The sequence below is a fragment of the Epargyreus clarus genome, unplaced genomic scaffold, assembly GCF_041222505.1.
Source record: "Epargyreus clarus isolate Ecla_fem2 unplaced genomic scaffold, WU_Ecla_fem_2.2 ptg000005l, whole genome shotgun sequence".
NCBI classification, from domain to species: Eukaryota; Metazoa; Arthropoda; class Insecta; order Lepidoptera; family Hesperiidae; genus Epargyreus; species Epargyreus clarus.
Genome location: NW_027332213.1, coordinates 8,630,027 through 8,647,594, shown reverse-complemented (window position 1 = coordinate 8,647,594; position 17,568 = coordinate 8,630,027). Strand labels below are relative to the sequence as shown.

General features: G+C 34.2%; 2 protein-coding genes across 4 annotated transcripts; both read right to left on the bottom strand.

Moving 5' to 3' along the window:
- Positions 1-38: 38 nt before the first annotated feature.
- Positions 39-1,955, bottom strand: Yip1d1 (Yip1 domain-containing 1). Its single transcript, XM_073073083.1, has 3 exons — positions 1,800-1,955; positions 1,577-1,721; positions 39-1,086 (listed from the first exon to the last, which is right to left on the bottom strand). Exons 2-3 carry the CDS (start codon positions 1,695-1,697, stop codon positions 404-406), a joined length of 804 nt encoding a protein of 267 aa, XP_072929184.1. The 5' UTR covers positions 1,698-1,721; positions 1,800-1,955; the 3' UTR covers positions 39-403.
- Positions 1,956-2,436: 481 nt separating this feature from the next.
- Positions 2,437-17,136, bottom strand: LOC140742236 (uncharacterized). Of its 3 annotated transcripts, none has more exons than XM_073073080.1 (11): positions 16,676-17,136; positions 16,303-16,395; positions 15,144-15,256; positions 13,558-13,645; positions 12,139-12,218; positions 10,880-11,020; positions 10,499-10,606; positions 9,867-10,209; positions 8,362-8,420; positions 7,892-8,032; positions 2,437-7,277 (listed from the first exon to the last, which is right to left on the bottom strand). In XM_073073080.1, the coding sequence occupies exons 1-11, from the start codon at positions 16,774-16,776 to the stop codon at positions 6,004-6,006; spliced, it is 2,541 nt and encodes an 846-aa protein (XP_072929181.1). In that variant the 5' UTR covers positions 16,777-17,136; the 3' UTR covers positions 2,437-6,003. The 3 variants fall into 3 exon arrangements, with proteins under 3 accessions (XP_072929181.1, XP_072929182.1, XP_072929183.1); XM_073073081.1 differs by having other exon boundaries at positions 7,901-8,032; XM_073073082.1 differs by lacking the exon at positions 16,303-16,395.
- Between the last annotated feature and the right edge of the window lie 432 nt (positions 17,137-17,568).

Sequence of the window (17,568 nt, the reverse complement as noted above, 5' to 3'; positions counted from 1 at the left end):
TATGTTTCTTAGAAGGATATTGATAAATACATGCTAAGTTTGTATAAAATATTTTTATTTTCTGATTAATATTTAAAAACTATACAATAATCAAGATACACAAGCATACAGATAATAAAGTCTATAACATAGATTTATGAGAAAAATGGGAAGAAGGTCTAACAAAGGAGTTTAATAATAGACAAAGTCATATGCACTAATTGAGAGTTTTATGACTGATTTTTATTACCTTAGCTTTGTATTTTTGGTGTTAATTCGCTTTTCTCAGTGAAACATTAGTCTTGTACAAAACTTATGATGTAATAATATCTATTATATTATAAAGTAATCATATTATCAATAGTACTGTTTGTTAAACTATTATATTATTTGGTCAGTTATTACTTTTGTGTAACATGACTATCTAAAAAAGGACCAATAGAGCAAATACACCATTAACTAAGGCACAAGGATAAGCAATAAGTGGTCTTTGTTCAGCATCTCCTGACATTGTTACAAATAGCCTACTTGCCGAGAGTGCTGACCAAATGACTGCAACTGCAGACAGGCTGAGACCTACAGTGCCATCCAAAGCTAAAAATACACCTAAGCCTGCAAGCACAACCATAGGTAACATACAATATCCTAAGACACTAGCCACACTTAGTATAGTGAAAACACCTTCAGTGCGGCTCATGAGGGTCAGCAGAAAGTACATTAATATAACTGACATCACAGAAAGGCCATACACATATCCAAAGTGGGCCTTATTTCCTGACAGGAAAAGACAGACTGCTAATGCCAAACAAAATGCTATGGGCCCTGCAATATCAGTATCTCTGAGCAAGAAATTAGCATCATCAGCTTTTGATTGGCCATGGAAGGGATTCAACACAGCCAATGTTTTCTCTAAGATTCTATCAGGATATATTTCAAGTTCGTCCAACAATGGTGGTTCATCAAACTCTGTCGCTTCTTGTGTTGTTTCCCCGGGGATGGGTGCTGGAGTGAATATGTTTGTGTTGTAATATTGGTTGTTGTTTGCTGGCACGCCTGGACCCTGGTCATATGTAAAATTTTGTTGGTCTGTTGGAAATGTCTGAAAATCTGTAAAAGAAGAGGTTTCTTAGTAAACAATAAATTAATTAGTCCATCGAAATATTACATTGGTATTACAAAAGTCAGAAGACACAATTTTATTTCTTTGATCGATCCATAGATCCAAAAAGTTAAACTTAGATTTTTGTATGCTAAGGACCAAAAAATGAAAAATCTCAATGGAGTTCAATGGACTTGAAAATTAAAAATATAAGCTCCAATTTTGGCAATAATGGATTACAAGTAACTAACTTTGCATGTTGCATGGAATGTCTTTGCACAATGAAAACACAAATATATTGACAGTTGATACTATGGGTATTATTATAGGGCTGCTTGCAGTTTTAAGAATGAGTCAGGATGATAAGATTTACACTCACATGCTAAAAGGTTCAAATTAATTGAAGTCACTTATACATACAAACACTTTTAATAATAACAGTAAAGTAAATTTTACTACATAATATTATAAATTTTTAACCTCAACAATATTTCTTACCTAGAGTTTGGGCAGGATCTGCAAAGGTATTTGATGTATTGAAGGAATAGTTTTGATTGCTATTTTGTTGCTGCCATGAATAGTCATTGTTGTAGGGGCTGTTAAAATTGGGGTTGGCCATTTTTCATGAGTTGCTAAACCTCACCTAAATAATAAATACTTGGTAAGAATTATGATGACCTGTCGGTATGACAATATTATGTTATTTCATATATTTATTTACCACTTTAATTTGACGGAGTTTAAGGAAATAGACGCAAATTGGAATTGTTGCGAGATATTACAAATTTAGCAAAATATTATTTTACTTGGTAAATATTACTGAATACTGATAACATCAAATCAATCGACGTATATCTACCATCGTCACCTGTCATTGTCAATGTCACCCTCATACACGTATCTTATAATTTTGTCTATGACGTCTTGTCAAATAGGTAAAACTTTTAGGCTGAAAGGCAAAAAGCCAAAGCCATAAAACACATTTAAAAAAAATCAAATAGGTATCGCAAAATATTGTCTATGATCGGGCGGCAAAAACTAAAAAGCAAAATTCACAAATCATTTCTAGGGACGTTTACATGTTCATATCGGTACTAATTGTTAAATTAATTTGAGATAGTCAAGAATAAAAACTAAAGACTTTTTTAGTTTACACTTTTGCATGGGCGGAAAATTCAATTTGCGCCCGGGGTGGTTAAAATCCACGGCACTGTCCAAAGGCTAGAATATCTAGCTGCCATATCATCGATACGAGAGTATTGTATCATTTTGGGTTTGTAGTAAATTTATGTACATTATACTATTTAAACATTAATGTATTAAATTACTTGGTTTGCTAATAGTAAAATAAAATCAAGTTAAATTATGGCATTAATTTATTGATTTATGTATATTTTAATTATTGGATAGATACATTTAAATATGGAATGGTTTTACAGTATTAACTATGCATACACTTACAGCTTGCAGCTAAAAGTACAAAATAATAAAAGTCCATTGTGATTGTGCCATTAAAACATGGCTATTACTGGTTAAAAAAAGGCTGACGTAAAATTACAAGTGGTTCGTTTAAGAATTTCTACAATATAAATGTTTAAAAAGATATTATAAAAGTTCAGTTCAGTTTGGGTTCAGTCATATACTTGAAGCTCCATTAAAATTAACATACAATTGATGGTGTAATGACCATTCTTCTCTTATTTATTTAAGCGAGTACAATCGTGCGATATTCAATCACTTAAAGTGAGTAAAAATGAGCGTAATTTTGTGAGTTGTGAATTGCATCATTTACGGTGTATATCGATTTAACGTCTGATTAGTATCATAATGCGATTAAAAGTACTAAGCATGTGCGTGATTGCCCCTTCGAAACCAACAGCATTTTTTATTACAATTCATTTCGCATATGCTCACTTTTAACAGACATATTGTACTAGAATTATCCGAACACACCATAAAATTCTTAAAAGTCTCAAAACCCATTACGTTTCTCTGGGAATCCAACCGACTTTCAGTGGAATGCAAACTATTCTATTTAACTTAAAAACACTACTTATAACTCTCAAAAGTATGCTCATTTGGACTTTTAAAATGTTATTGCATGCAATATGGAAAATTCCATCAACTAAGCATAACCTTTTTACCTACGCTTTTGACAATTCGGCATTCTTATGAAGACATTCTTCAATGCTTTATTTCTCAGCACAAAAATGATATTACCGTATTTATAATAAAGTAGGCATTTGGATTTCTGTTATACTTAACTTCAACTCTTTATTGAGCACCTGATTTATGAACCGGCCCTACTAACAATGGTGATGTTGTTTTGGATGGCTTTTTGAACTTAAATGTGAGTTTTTTAAACATAGTTATTTAATTATAAATACAATTCACAATGCCTTGATTTGAAATGTATATTTTCAGTAAGGAAAATGTATTGCATAATTAAACTATTAGAATAAATAAACACTAACGAATCGATATAAACTGCCAGATACTTTTTTACAATAATATTATATTCCGAAAATGAAATGTGAAGATCATGCCAATAAAACTCTTTTCCTCTATTCTACTGTAACAACAATGAAGACCATTAAACACATTTCTATTGATTTCTAATATCCAATAAATGCTTAAAGTTTGTAATCTATGTCATTCTATGTTAATGGTTAAATATTTATAAATATTGTTTTATGGTATGCTAACGTATTTTCCAATATATTGACAGAATATCAAATATATATTATATGTCCGTCAGTCAGTACCGTAAATAAACTAAATGAATAATATTTGTTTTTCACTACTATACATGTCATTGTATGAAACTGATCAAATTTCCCTATTTAATAATAATATCACATAATAAATAAAATATAACTAGATATCAGGATTAACCAAATGTATTAAAATAAGTACTGTAAGTTGGGAGCATCATAATCGAGCAGAGCTGTGCGTTGCATTGCAAATATAGAAGTATAAATATTTATAAATAATAAAGTTTAAAACAATAGATTCAGGTACTGCTTTATAAGTCACACCTTGCTACAATACAATTGCTACCACGTATCTTTTACTTTTATACTTCTCAAGAACCGTAACAAAACACTTTTTTATAATAAAACAAAATCAACATAACATTAATAAAAACATCTTACGCTAACTTATAAAAATATATTAGAATCACCATAAATTATACACAATACTTATATTTTAAATTGCATTCAAAATGAAATTAACATATAAATATGTAATTTTAAGACACATTAAATTTTATTTTTTTCATAACATTTGCATCTCCGCAAAGCTAGCAATATTGTCTACATATATGCCTACCTAAAATTCAAGTACAATATATTATGTAGTTTCAAAATTACTGACATCTTGTAGGCTCATAATAGTTACTTGTACAATATCAAAACATACAAACCTACTTATATAATTGTTCTCTCTGTCGGTTTAAATAAGCTCTTATTGGAAACATCTGCATAGATTTTGTCAATATTTTCGAGAAAAGGTCAAAATATAGCTTAATTTTACACTAAAATATGTACTGTTCCTGTTTAAAAGTGGTTTACACTGGGTGTCTACAACTAAAGCTGCGCGTGGAAACTGGTAGTAAATATAGTTATATGACAAGTCACTATTTTGTTAAGAGAATTGTGCGACAATGATATTCATTGAATAGGATCCAAAGAAGTCCCTTTATATTTTCAGAAATAAAAAGTTTGGAGGTATTTTTTTTTGCGTTAAATACTATTTATAACTCACAATGCAATAAATGCTAGAAAGCGATAATAAATAATGCGATATCAAGAAAGCTACAAGTCTTAATGCCCATTTAAATATTACAGATAGGTTAAGTTAAATGTTGTTTAAACTATTATACAAATTGGGAATCAGTAGATAGGCCCTTGAAATACTAAACCTCTCATTTAAGTATTAACTATAGTCAATGTTACAAAATATGCAGGCAATTAAGCTGTATGAATTTCTTGAAATGTCACGTGCGACGCGCTGTGTCGGAAACTATAGTTTAACAATAAACGAAATTTATCTGTAATTCGCCCTTTTCTTAAGAATTTCAAATACTTTTTCCAGCGTCCATGAGTTCATATATTTTTTTCATTATTTCTTAGTCATGCTCTCCAATATATCTCTCAAATTAACTCGTTGACTCACTGAATTGATGACTGATTTGATGAGTGTATGGGCATATCTACCATTTAAATCTCGATATATGCAAAATGTTCATTGTGGTGCACTCTTAGTGCAAAAGTATTTTCGAGCACTTTATATATGCCTTACATATGCTTTTTTTAAACACAATAATTCGAGGCGACATACGCACAATGCTATTTATCTTTCTGATAAGTGACATTTTATAGAATAACTTGGTTAACTACAGTACACAATACAATCTATAAGTAGATTAAAATTGTACGAATTTAGATTTAAAAGGTATATTAAAGATCTTTTCAAGGAAATGTTTGTTGTACATGTACTTTGATACATTAACACACAATACCTAAAACGTTAAAATAATATATACAATCTACATTTTGTACATGGAGTATACAATTAATGGGTACTACATACAAATTTACCGGTTAATAACTAATTAATTAAGATAGTGAACACACTAATCGCATCGATTACTCGTACAGTGTGTCAGAAAATACTTGCCGAAACAATGAAACATTACTTATAAAAACATTCACTCATAATATATATCACAGATACCTAAGGAAGATATTAGTCGCTATTCTACTATCTCCGAGGTTACTTGCAGATAATTCCGTGTAAAACGCATATTAAAGTCAATAAAAATAAAGCACACAATCTCAAGTCCCAGGCATTTACTTAAAACACTGCAAATGCCACGTAATATAATTATGTAAACAAAATAATTTGGTTTATAGCGATAACTAAACTTGGAAATAGTCACTTACAGTGCCGTCAGCACCATTATTAATACTGCTTTTGGAGTCCCTATTGGCTGGAACGTTAATCTTTTCATACCCCGCTGACGAGTCCGACCGTTCAATGCCAGAGCTTTCCGCGTCATTATTCAGCTTTTCGTATGGAGGTTCCTTTTTGGATAATTCAAAATATTTGACACTCTCGTAATTAGGATCCTTCTTAGACCTCACAGAATCGTACTTAGAATCTTTTAATCGCACCGATTCGTATTTGGGGTCCTTACATCGCAATGATTCGTAATTTGGGTCTTGCGTATTAACACTCTCGTAGTTGGGATCTTTCGGTCTCACGGACTCGTAGTTGGGATCAGATTCACTTCCAGTGCCGGTGTAGAACGGATCGTTCGACATCGACTCGTAGTTCGGTTCCAACGTGGAATCTTCGTTGTTGTTCGCCGGCCAGTTATTGTATTTCCCAGATCTCTTGTTAACAGTGGAATAAGTGGGTTGCACTTTGTAACCAGGCGCAATAGTGGCGTAGGGAGGAGTAGGCGGTTGATTCCTTAATACTTCGTAATTCGGATCCGAATCGGACGCGTTGTTATCCGTTTTCGATATGTGTTCGTAGCCCGCGTCGCTGCTCATAATACTGTTGGGTCCACTATCGCTCACCATGTGATTGAGTTTCAATAAATTATTATTAGTAAAGTGTGATTGTCCCATTTTACTAACATCTTTAACGGTTTCGTAACCGGGATCCTGATTTTGTGAGCTCTTACGTTCCTTGCGCGCTATCGTTTCGTAGCCGTGATTCACAGATTTCTTGCGGTCGATCGTTTCGTATCCTGGGTCATCGGGTCTATATTTCATTGGATGCGAATCGGATTCGTTGTTCGTTGTTTCTTTTAGCTTCCGGACAGGTTCGTCTTTCCCTTTGGTTTTCTTCATCACCTTAGCGTACATCTCTTCTACGTTGCGCGAAGGGCTTTCCGAAGCTCGCTGTTCGGAGTTTATGCTAGTGTTAGGATCTGCTGAGGAATAATCGCTGTACCCGGGGCCATCGATCGAGTTATATAAATTATCGGCGGGATTTTCTACCTGATCGATGTCGAAATTGAGTTCCTTAGCAACTAGCGGTCGCATTAGGTCCCCAGAACTAAACCTGTGCTTTTCAACAGGATAGTTGCAACCGTAAAAGTCCGACGAGCTAACGCAGCTGTTGTTTCGCTGGTGTTTTTCGTTGAGACTCCGTCGTAGCTTGTCGTGACTGAACAGATCGCCTGAAAAGTAAAGTTATATGCGTTAATAAACCATAATTTGCAAAGTTTCAGTTTGATAGCCTAATGAGAGTATATTCAAGGAATTATTTTTAGTTAAATTTAGTTTATGTTTATGTTATGTTTCTATTTAAGTGCTATTAAGTAGCAAGCAATACACCGTATTGCTACGAAGTGTATCGTACTACCAGGAACTACTAAGCAGGGACAAATTATAATCTTTATCTCCATTAAAGGAAGTCCATATTCAGTATATCGTGGTTATGATTTTACACTATCCCGAGGCATTCTAGCTTAGTTCTCGGGGGTAGCAGCACATCTGTGGCCAACTAGTAGGAATCTAATCTTATCTAGGATTGATTACACATGTCCATGGGCGGTAGCCCCTAACCATCAACGGACTACGTGCTCTTCTGCTACCCCTATATTATACAAAAAAGATAACATTAATGATAAGGACCGATGGAAAAATGAAACGTGAGACAATTCTCACGAATCCCTTCATTCTTAAGTAAGGAGGAGTTGATGGGGATGACAACGACAATGAGCAATGATAAGGGCTACTGGACAGATGAAGGGATGTGTCATGAGGAGTGTAGGAGGGGTTGCCCAGTTACCAGTATTACCGGTGCTGGAGATGCGCTGGTGCCGCGCGGCGCCGGGCGGCGGCGGCGGCGGCAGCGGCGAGTTGGCCTGCCGCTTCTCCGGCTTGGGCGAGCCCAGCGCGCCCGTGGAGTTCGAGCACGACGACGACGACGCTGCGGGAATACGCTCGTTAATACATTTTATTTATGGATTCAAATGTAGGTATATTAGCAGACAATCGACTGACGTGGGAATGTTTGAGGACAACGATTTTTCAGTTACTTATTTAATTAATTGTTCGACATTTCTAAAGTTCAATGACGAATTTTAAGTAATTTTTTTAAGAAAAACCAAAATTTAGTATAATATATAAAAATGGTTTTCTAGTGTGATAGATTAAATAAAAAACATCATGCTATACGTGTAATAAAATGTAAGTGAATACAAATAAGTACATGAAACCATTAGATATGGATATGATAAAATAAGCTGTACTTCTTACCTTGTCGGGAATGTGTAGCGTTAGTGGACGACGCTCCAATCTCGGGCGGAGCACTTCTCCTGTAAGCAAATGAAAGTAGAGTTATATTCAATATATTGTTACAAAGTATATAGGACATAATTCGTCATTCTACACAATATATCAAATTCAACCCCTATGAAATAAAACCAATACTTCTTAAGTAAGTTGTAAATATAACTAAAAAATGTTACTCATTTTTTCTACGTAATATCTTGTAACCGTTTATGCAGTGTTCAATACTTGGTAACAGATATTTTAGCTATGAATTAGTAAATTTCCACATTAGTTCTTACGTTTGAAATTCATTGGAAAATATTTTTTTGATAACGCACAGTCGAGTACATACAGATTGCTTCTGTTGATAGCGAATCAAAAGATAATCTGTGTTGATTACAATATGCATGTTTTAACACTAAAACACTTTTAATTCTACCTGTAAATCTTGATTTGATTTGTACATTCTGATGCACTTATTCAATTAAAATGTGTCAAGACTTATGGATTGGATCAGTTATTTTAAGATCTTCAATCAAAATCGCCTTAGCAATTAGCAACGCTTTATTTTAATTGATTATCTTCAGACTTCCACATTTTATTGCGGATTGATATACGCTTTCTTTGATGTCTTCATGCCAATTGATATTTTAGATATTCCACAAAATTAATAAGAAATAAATATGAGTATATGTGGGGTTTATATACATAGTATTGATAGGTTTGGTCGAATCCTATTCGCTAAATTATCGCGGATTTAACCTCTTTCGATTTATCTAGTCTTTTTTTTTTTTTTGTTTACAAGGGGGATACCTTCAAAAGGTACCCTATGCCGTGGGAGCGGCACGGAGTTATGTGGGATTCTTACCGCACTAAAACCCCCCCGGTGGCCGTCCTCGGCGCTGCGTAGAGGACTCCGGGATCTCCAACGGAACGCAACCGGAGTCCTCTTAGCGCGTTACCCCATCGGGCACTGCCCAGGTGAGCTTGATGCTCGCCACACCGTCTGGTGGGCACGTCGGTATGCGACCACACATACCACCGTCCTTCCCGGGGTCACTAGCCGGGCGGTTCGAGCTCCCACTCTTGCCGCCCGCAACCCCGGAAGCCCCTTTTAGTCGCCTCTTACGACAGGCAGGGGATACCGTAGCCCTATTCTGGTCCCGGAACTACAGGGACAAGATTTATCTAGTCTACGATTGCCGATTAACCGATTAGTAGCATTTTAATTGTTTATAGACTATCTGTTTTGAAACTATTGCTTTGAACATGATAACAAGGTGGAATGATAAAGATGGAACCGACATGTATTGTTCCAGTACCACCAAAAAATGATTTATTCTAGTTTTATTACTAATTTGTTCTAGATAGCATATGCAAACGAGCATACATCACAGGATTTATCGCCATTGTTATAAAGTTAAGATGTAGGAGTATAAGCATAGTAAACAAAGTTTCTTAACTATGGTATAAGTAAAAGATACACTCACCTGGCATGATGCGCAAGTTCGGGCAGCAGCGTGTGCGATGAGTGCGCGGTGTGGGGCACGTGCGAAGCATGCGACGCGTGCTGGCCATGCGCGCCGTGGGCCGCGTGGGATGCATGCGCAGCGTGGGATGTGTGCGCAGCGTGGGATGTGTGCGCTGCATGGGATGTGTGCGCGGCGTGGGATGTGTGCGCGGCGTGTGATGTGTGTGCTGCGTGGGGTGCGAGTTGAGCGTGGGATACGAGCGGGGTGTGTTGCTCGCGGCGGCGCGGCTCTGGCCCGATTTGCGCATACGTGTCCGAGCCTTCGCCCGTGCTCGCCTCTTCGATTGCCGCGTACATCTCATCTGAAAAGTACATTAATTAATGACAAAAAATATATACTGATATTGATAATGCAAAGAAAAGAAGTGTGCATAAGAAAAAATATTGTAAGTGTATACAATAAATACATTTGACCTAAATTAAATATAGAGATATTAAATGTTCATCTCCCTCTTTTCATGATAGGCGACTATTCATGAATTCCAATTTAGGGAGTGGACAACAGTATTTTTGAATGAAATTATTTATTTGTGTAATTATTTTACTATACAGTACAGTTTTATTTAAAAGTATTTTACACTTGATGTTAACCTGAATCGTCGGACACGGTGGCATAATGGGGTTGTTGAGTGGGTGGCTTCGCACTCTGCGCTCGAATGTTGCTTAAGGGCTCTCGCACCGAGATGCTCGTATAACCCTCTGTGGACAATAAGAAAATAATTAATAATATAAATATTTTAATTTATGACACGAACCGCTATTTTCTTTCCGCGTTTTTAGCTTCATTGAACAGTAATAGAGAAACAGTTCAAAGTTTCTCAATGCATTTACTTCTATGACTGCTATGACAACACACACAAAAAAATATTTCTTGGAGATTGACCCATTTGTTTCCAACATTCCAATATTTTTGAAATTCTTCGAATGTTTAAAGAAGTCATGCAGTTTGACGTTAATGACTGTACCACTTACTTGCAGAGTCAGTGGAGTCGCCGCTGAAGTGCACTGCATTGTCTGTGATCGGTCGGGGGGAAGGCGGTGTGATGTACGGCAACTCTTGGCTCGACGGAAGCTGGCCGCTGATGGCCACTGATGCTGAGATTACTACAGATTCTAAAATTAAAAAAATAAGAGTGAACCAGTGGATTTATGTTTTTTTTAACTAGAAGGCGTTTTAAGGTCTGCAACAATTAATACAACGCAACTGTTATCCACTATTGGGACGAATAACAACTCATTTTTTTAAAGATTGTAGTAGAAAACGAGGTTGCGGTTCAACTCATGATTAGTGATCACTCCTGCCCATGGACTACTATGGCTAACTTCATATAGAAAATGACCTGAATAGATGCTGGCAAAAGAGATAATAATAGATGCTAAATAATTCCATCAACTTTTGTAGATTCGAAATCAATTTTAAAATACATACAGAAAAGAACCATTCAATTATAACCATGTACGGAATTGTTTTGTTTTATGTCTTAAGTTCATAATTAGTTCTAATACGTTGACGTTAAAGTGTTTTACAGTCGATACATCATTTTAAGTGGGGGGATTACAATCAGTCAAAACATTAAAAGATTATCCACGACTGAAGATTAGGTTTGTCCGTAATCCATATAACATTATCTCTCTATTACAAATTATACTGTGTCACCTTCGACATGTATTAAGATAAACGAATTATATTAATCCTTTACTAAATCATTCAATACTTTATTTTTTTATTAAAAATACAAAAAAAATACAGTTTAAAATTATTATATAATGTATTATGTAAATAACATTGGGAATTAGCAATAGACTGCACCAATCAGGTATTTATCACTATCTTACTAATTCATCTTCATTCCAATTGGAATATCTTAATCATTAAGCCGCAAATCCGATTTCCGGTAATATCGTGTTCATTAATCAATTTTCTGTTACAATTCTGAGAATCCACAAAGACCAGTTTATAATAAATAATAAAAGATAATTGGACTTATCGTACGTTGTCAGAGAACAATGTAATTTAATTAATTTTAAATCAATCATGAGAAAATAAGTAATATTGTTTGCAAAATCCCATACAAGAAGGTATAAAGATATACTACGTGTAATAGGTACGGAAAGTACGTAGTGTTTATCTCAAAAGATGTTATTTTAGTCATATTATCATTATTGTATACTACAGACTAGTATTTTAAAATAAATCACGTATAAAGAATTATAGAAAATAATAAACATACCGGCAGCCGATTGTGTTGCATCCCGTTCGTCGATTTCAATCTCGCTCTCTGATCTTTGCTCTGGCGTTATTTCCACGGTGCTAGAAAAAATAACTATGTTTATAACGTAGCCTTAAAAATAGTGCCGAAGGTGGTAGATCCCTGTGTGGTTCGACTCCGGCGGCACCACCACCACACCTATTTCTGCTTCATAACAGCAGCGTTAAGCGCTGCTGTGAATAGTGTGGTAAAGGGTCTCCCTTGTAAAAGTGTCTACTTTTACAAGGCGTTCCAGCTTAGTCCTCATAGGTAGCGGCGCATCTGTGGCCGACCTCAGGTAGGAATATCTAAATCTACCTGGGGTTGATTACAGATGTCATCAGGTGGACTGTATGCTCGTCTGGTACTCCTATATATTATAAAAAATAGACTGTTTATATAGAGAGGTACATCTAAAAATAATTTATTCATCGTAAATTTACGAAGCTTTGTTCATATTTTGTGTGCAACATAATCGCTTATAATAATATGTTGGGTACGTTACATACGTTTATTGCTATTTACTTGAGACAAACAAGATAATTGACATACCACTAAAAGCTATAAATAACATTATTTCTTAATTGCAAATATTTCATAAATGTACCTACTCGAGCAGTTTACGAGAGGAAAATTATTATCACCGAGTATGTTAGGAGGAATACCAGATTTATCATCGGTCCTAAGGTTTTACTAACAAAATTCATAAATACATAATTCATCTACCTTGTGAAGTCATAAAATAGCTACACTATACAAAGCTTCCTGAACTATTTTAATGATCTAGACACGACACAATATAGAGACCATTTCAACTCGTAAAGTACTATAAACTAAAGTACAGTCATTATTTACGCGGTATAAAATGCTAATATAAACGATGACATACGTAGGTATAGGCACACACCCTCGCTTAGTCATCACCTAGATAGAGTCCGAGGGTAAGCAACTAAGCACCCTCCGTTCAATTAATGGGCTATTCACTCGACGGGATATTAAGCCCTCTTACTCACTCATTGTTTCGAATTTATCTTGATTTTACTTCGTGTTGTCAGCAAGAATATATCTAATGTAAATTTATTTTCAGGTTGTAGGTAGGTACGGTATGTATTGAAATAAATTCATTCGGGATTGATAGACTTCCCTTTTTATAAATCTTTGAGAATTATCATAGATGTTAGAACATTTGCAAGGGCATTCAACTAAGGTTAGAACTTAAATATTTTATTCAGCATTATTATTTAGACCGCGTACCGAATTATCAGTACTAGTTGAACCTGTTTTATTAACAATTGAAATATGTAAGGATATAGCACTTGATATGGATAACAATGAAAGTTAGATAAGAAAGTATAGATGAGTAGATTGGAGATCCAGTCATTATTTACTTACGATACTTACATATTGTGGCTCTCATTCTGCAGTTTGGCGTACGCATGTTCATACGGATGATCTCGACTCGTAGAGGCGGTTGCTAAGGCTTTATTCCCTGAAGATAAGCGATATAATAACCATTTGACATGTTTCTAAATATAAATATCAATCAATTAAGTAATGTATGCCATGGATTCCTAGTAGCGGCGCTTTTAAGTCATTATTGCCCGATTTATAGATAAATATACCGTAATTACAGATAAGATTAGTAGATTATAATTAATACGGTAGCAGTGATTTATCGAATTAAAAATCTGTTTGTTAGCACTACTAATTCATAAATCTCTATATATCCTACTGCTGAATACCACTCAGCGCATAAGTACCTGTATAATATGATACCAGGGAAGTATGATTCGTGGAGGGATATTAATTTTATTAGGTATTGATCGATCCGACGATCGCAAATATTTGCAATATTCCCGCAAAAGCAACTATTTAAAAAAAATATAATAGTTATCGATTTTCAAATAATTGACATGTTTATCCGAAAATTATTTTAAAATATTAAAACATCTTGTACCTACTGATTATGAACATGATCTCCACACATCTTTATAAGAATACATGTTAATATTCTCCGTGCATAATAGACAATAACAAAGTGCGATTTACTCACAAAGTAATGCTAGTGGTCACTATAATGTGACTTTGAATTAATGCACCTAGATAATTTACAATTTCCATTGAAGTCTTATGATCGAATGAGGATAAAGTAAATGATTCGCGTGACCAGTTCGTACTTAATTATGTTCCAAGACAATTTATAATACGGAATCGATACACTTACTGTCACGATACTATTTGTTTGTACACATAAGACTGAGATTCATCCCCTGACAAAGGAGTGTTGTTGATAAATAAATAATTTTATAAAAAAAATTGAAGTTACATTTAAAAAAATATTTACAGTTCTATTTTTGTATATTAGTCAGAATCAAATTACTTTCAGAAACATTGTGTTTACACCAACACTTAAGGCTTAATGAGGGTCGAAAGTGTTGAGTTGGTCTAAGGGCCGATTTCACCAACGTCGCATAAATCTTATTCCCAGAATAAGTTGTTAGTTACTCGCGAGTAAGCCTACTTTACGTTTCACCAACATTTATCCTAGTGACAAAATCTCTATACTGAAGTAAAGTCGTATACCGCCGATTCCGGCCGAATAAGCGGCTTTTCTTAGATTAATAGTGTCATTTCTGTCACTGTATTTTATGTTGTACAACTTGTACTTATTACTTATATCATTGATTAAAACCTTAATAATGGGACTCGCCTCTCGCCTCTTAAGCCGCTAGAGAGGAAAAGTAATCATTGGTATTAGCCCCAACTCATGTTAGGTACTTAGCCAATAACTCCAATTGAACAGGATTTACTAAGTAGAAGTAATGAGTCAATGACTGCTGGCTGGCAGTGACCTTTTAACATGACATCAGGTGACAAATGAGTAGTCACTAATTTTATAATATTAATGGATTGCCAGAATTTAGGAACTCACTCTTTGATAGTCTATTTAAAAGTAGAACACCAAAATATTAATTATATAATAATACCTTCATCCAAATTGACAGTGGCATAGATTTCCGAAGCTGTGTCACCGCTGTCATGCCTGCCGACAGGGTGCGGTATCTCCGGCAGACTGCGCTGGCTGTTCTGTGTAGAGGCCCTGCACCAGAACAAACACAATATAATACATAATACATAACTGGACATATTATAAAACAAATATATATAAAGTTGCTTAGGATAAATCCATGAGATTTTTTTTTTGTTAATTATGACACTGGATATTACTGTAAAATTTTAAAAATATAATTTTAGGTAGTTATTAATTTTACTTATTATTCTCTATGAGCCCAGTACACAGCTCATCCCACATGCATCCCTACAAATGACAGCTTCGAAGTTCCTAGTATCTTAAAGAACATAAACAGTACAATTACTTAATGACTTATTATAGATTATTTATTGAAAATAAGTATGAATAGGAATTTATTTTGTGTTAGGATTATTCCAAGTTTCATATATGTACAAAATACGAATTACAAAAAAAATCTTATTAATTGAAATATACAATTTTAATTATAATAAAGTGCCCAGTTTAAGATTATAAATGAAGCATAATTATTATACCCAACTAATTATAGAAGAAATTCTTATTTTTACAAACTTAATTGTAAAATAAAATTAAAATTTAATTTATGAAAACAAATTACCTACCCCATATCTACTGTTATAATTATTTTATTAAGTTAGTATTCATTAGACATGCACTGTAATGTAATCATACACTTTTAAGAGACAAGAAATGCATAAACTATTATTAAAATAGTTATTACAATACATCCAATAAATTTTATGAAAAGAACATGAACATTAGAGGAAGAAATTAATATTAAGCATAATACTTTTGTTTTATACACCATATTTTAATAAATGCCTATAAATTCTACACACTTAAAATATATTCTACAAAATTTAACATATAATATAATTATTACACTGGATTATTATAATATACAATAATGATTAATATTACATTAATTGACATTAAAACGGTATTGATGCAAAAAAGAAACATAAAGTTAGGTCCCCCACTAAATAAAGATGGGTGTGAATCAGTCATATTGGATTAGTCATTACACCAAGCCGCTGTTAAGTCTAATTTGTTCATTATCTAGAACATCTATGCATGCCAATGCTAGAACAAACCGCTTGATGGAGGCCGGAGTTGTGGGCGTGGGAGACGGTGCCTCCTCATCTAAACGGATTTTGACTACACCGGCCGTTCCAACCAACTCACTTCTGTTAAATATAATATTATATTTACATTGGTAGATTTAGAATATTTGAAGGCTGTATTTTGAATTAAAAAAAAATATTGAACTGCTGTGTTACTTGGTGACTTATTTATTTTGCTAAATAGAAAATATGTCACAAAATGTTTATTTATCCTAAATTGAAGAATATAATCTGAAAATGATTGAAATGTTATAATTTTTATAGTATTATATATCCAAGTTACATGTTGTACAATAAACTAAGTGAAAAAAATGTAAGTTGTATATTGGCAAATGGTACTTACTTCTGATTGGAGTTCTTGCAGCCGCAGACACATGCTGAGAGAGCCGTGACGAGGGTGGCGAACACCCCCACACTCACAGCTATCTCTACTAAGGTATACATAACAAGAGTTTTTCATTCGATCGACACCCAACTGGAGACCGTTACACATTCCATCACAAATCAATATTAAGTCACTCCCTTGAAAAGAAACGCTGCAACTGCATAACTTTCTTCCATTTGAGTTAAAATACTAAAATGTAGGGCAATAGTATACGCGACGACTACAGACGTAGCTTTACAACTACTGCCACCTTTCCCCTCTACTATTGCACTTCAGGCACCAAGATATATTGAACAATCATTCACGAATAAGCTCAATAACGCACGGGCGTTAGTTTTTACATGATTCGAGTTTAGTAAAAGCACCTATATGCGCCAGTCATAATATATGTCTACAAAAGTCAAATGCAACTAAATAAATAATATTACAGTAGGTAGGACTGACGAAAAAATATCGGCATATCGATACCTATTTTTTGTTCGATACATCGACATGTTAACACGAATGTTATATGATATTCACATTATTTCACATAGATTAGTAAATACATAATATTATTTACACTTCTTTTGGTATATAAACGTGATGCAATAATACTATACATTTTGTATTTCTACAAATATTTTTATTCCGTATCGGTAGTAAAGAAACAAACGAATAATATTCAGTTCGTTTATTTCGTTACGTTACGTATGAATTTTCAGCACAATAACTTCATATTGAAAAAATATAATAATAATGAATTTTTTTTTGTATAATATAGGAGTAGCAGACGAGTATGCAGTTCACCTGATGGTAAGTGGTTATTGCCGCCCATGGACATCTGTAATCAACTCCAGATAGGATTAGAT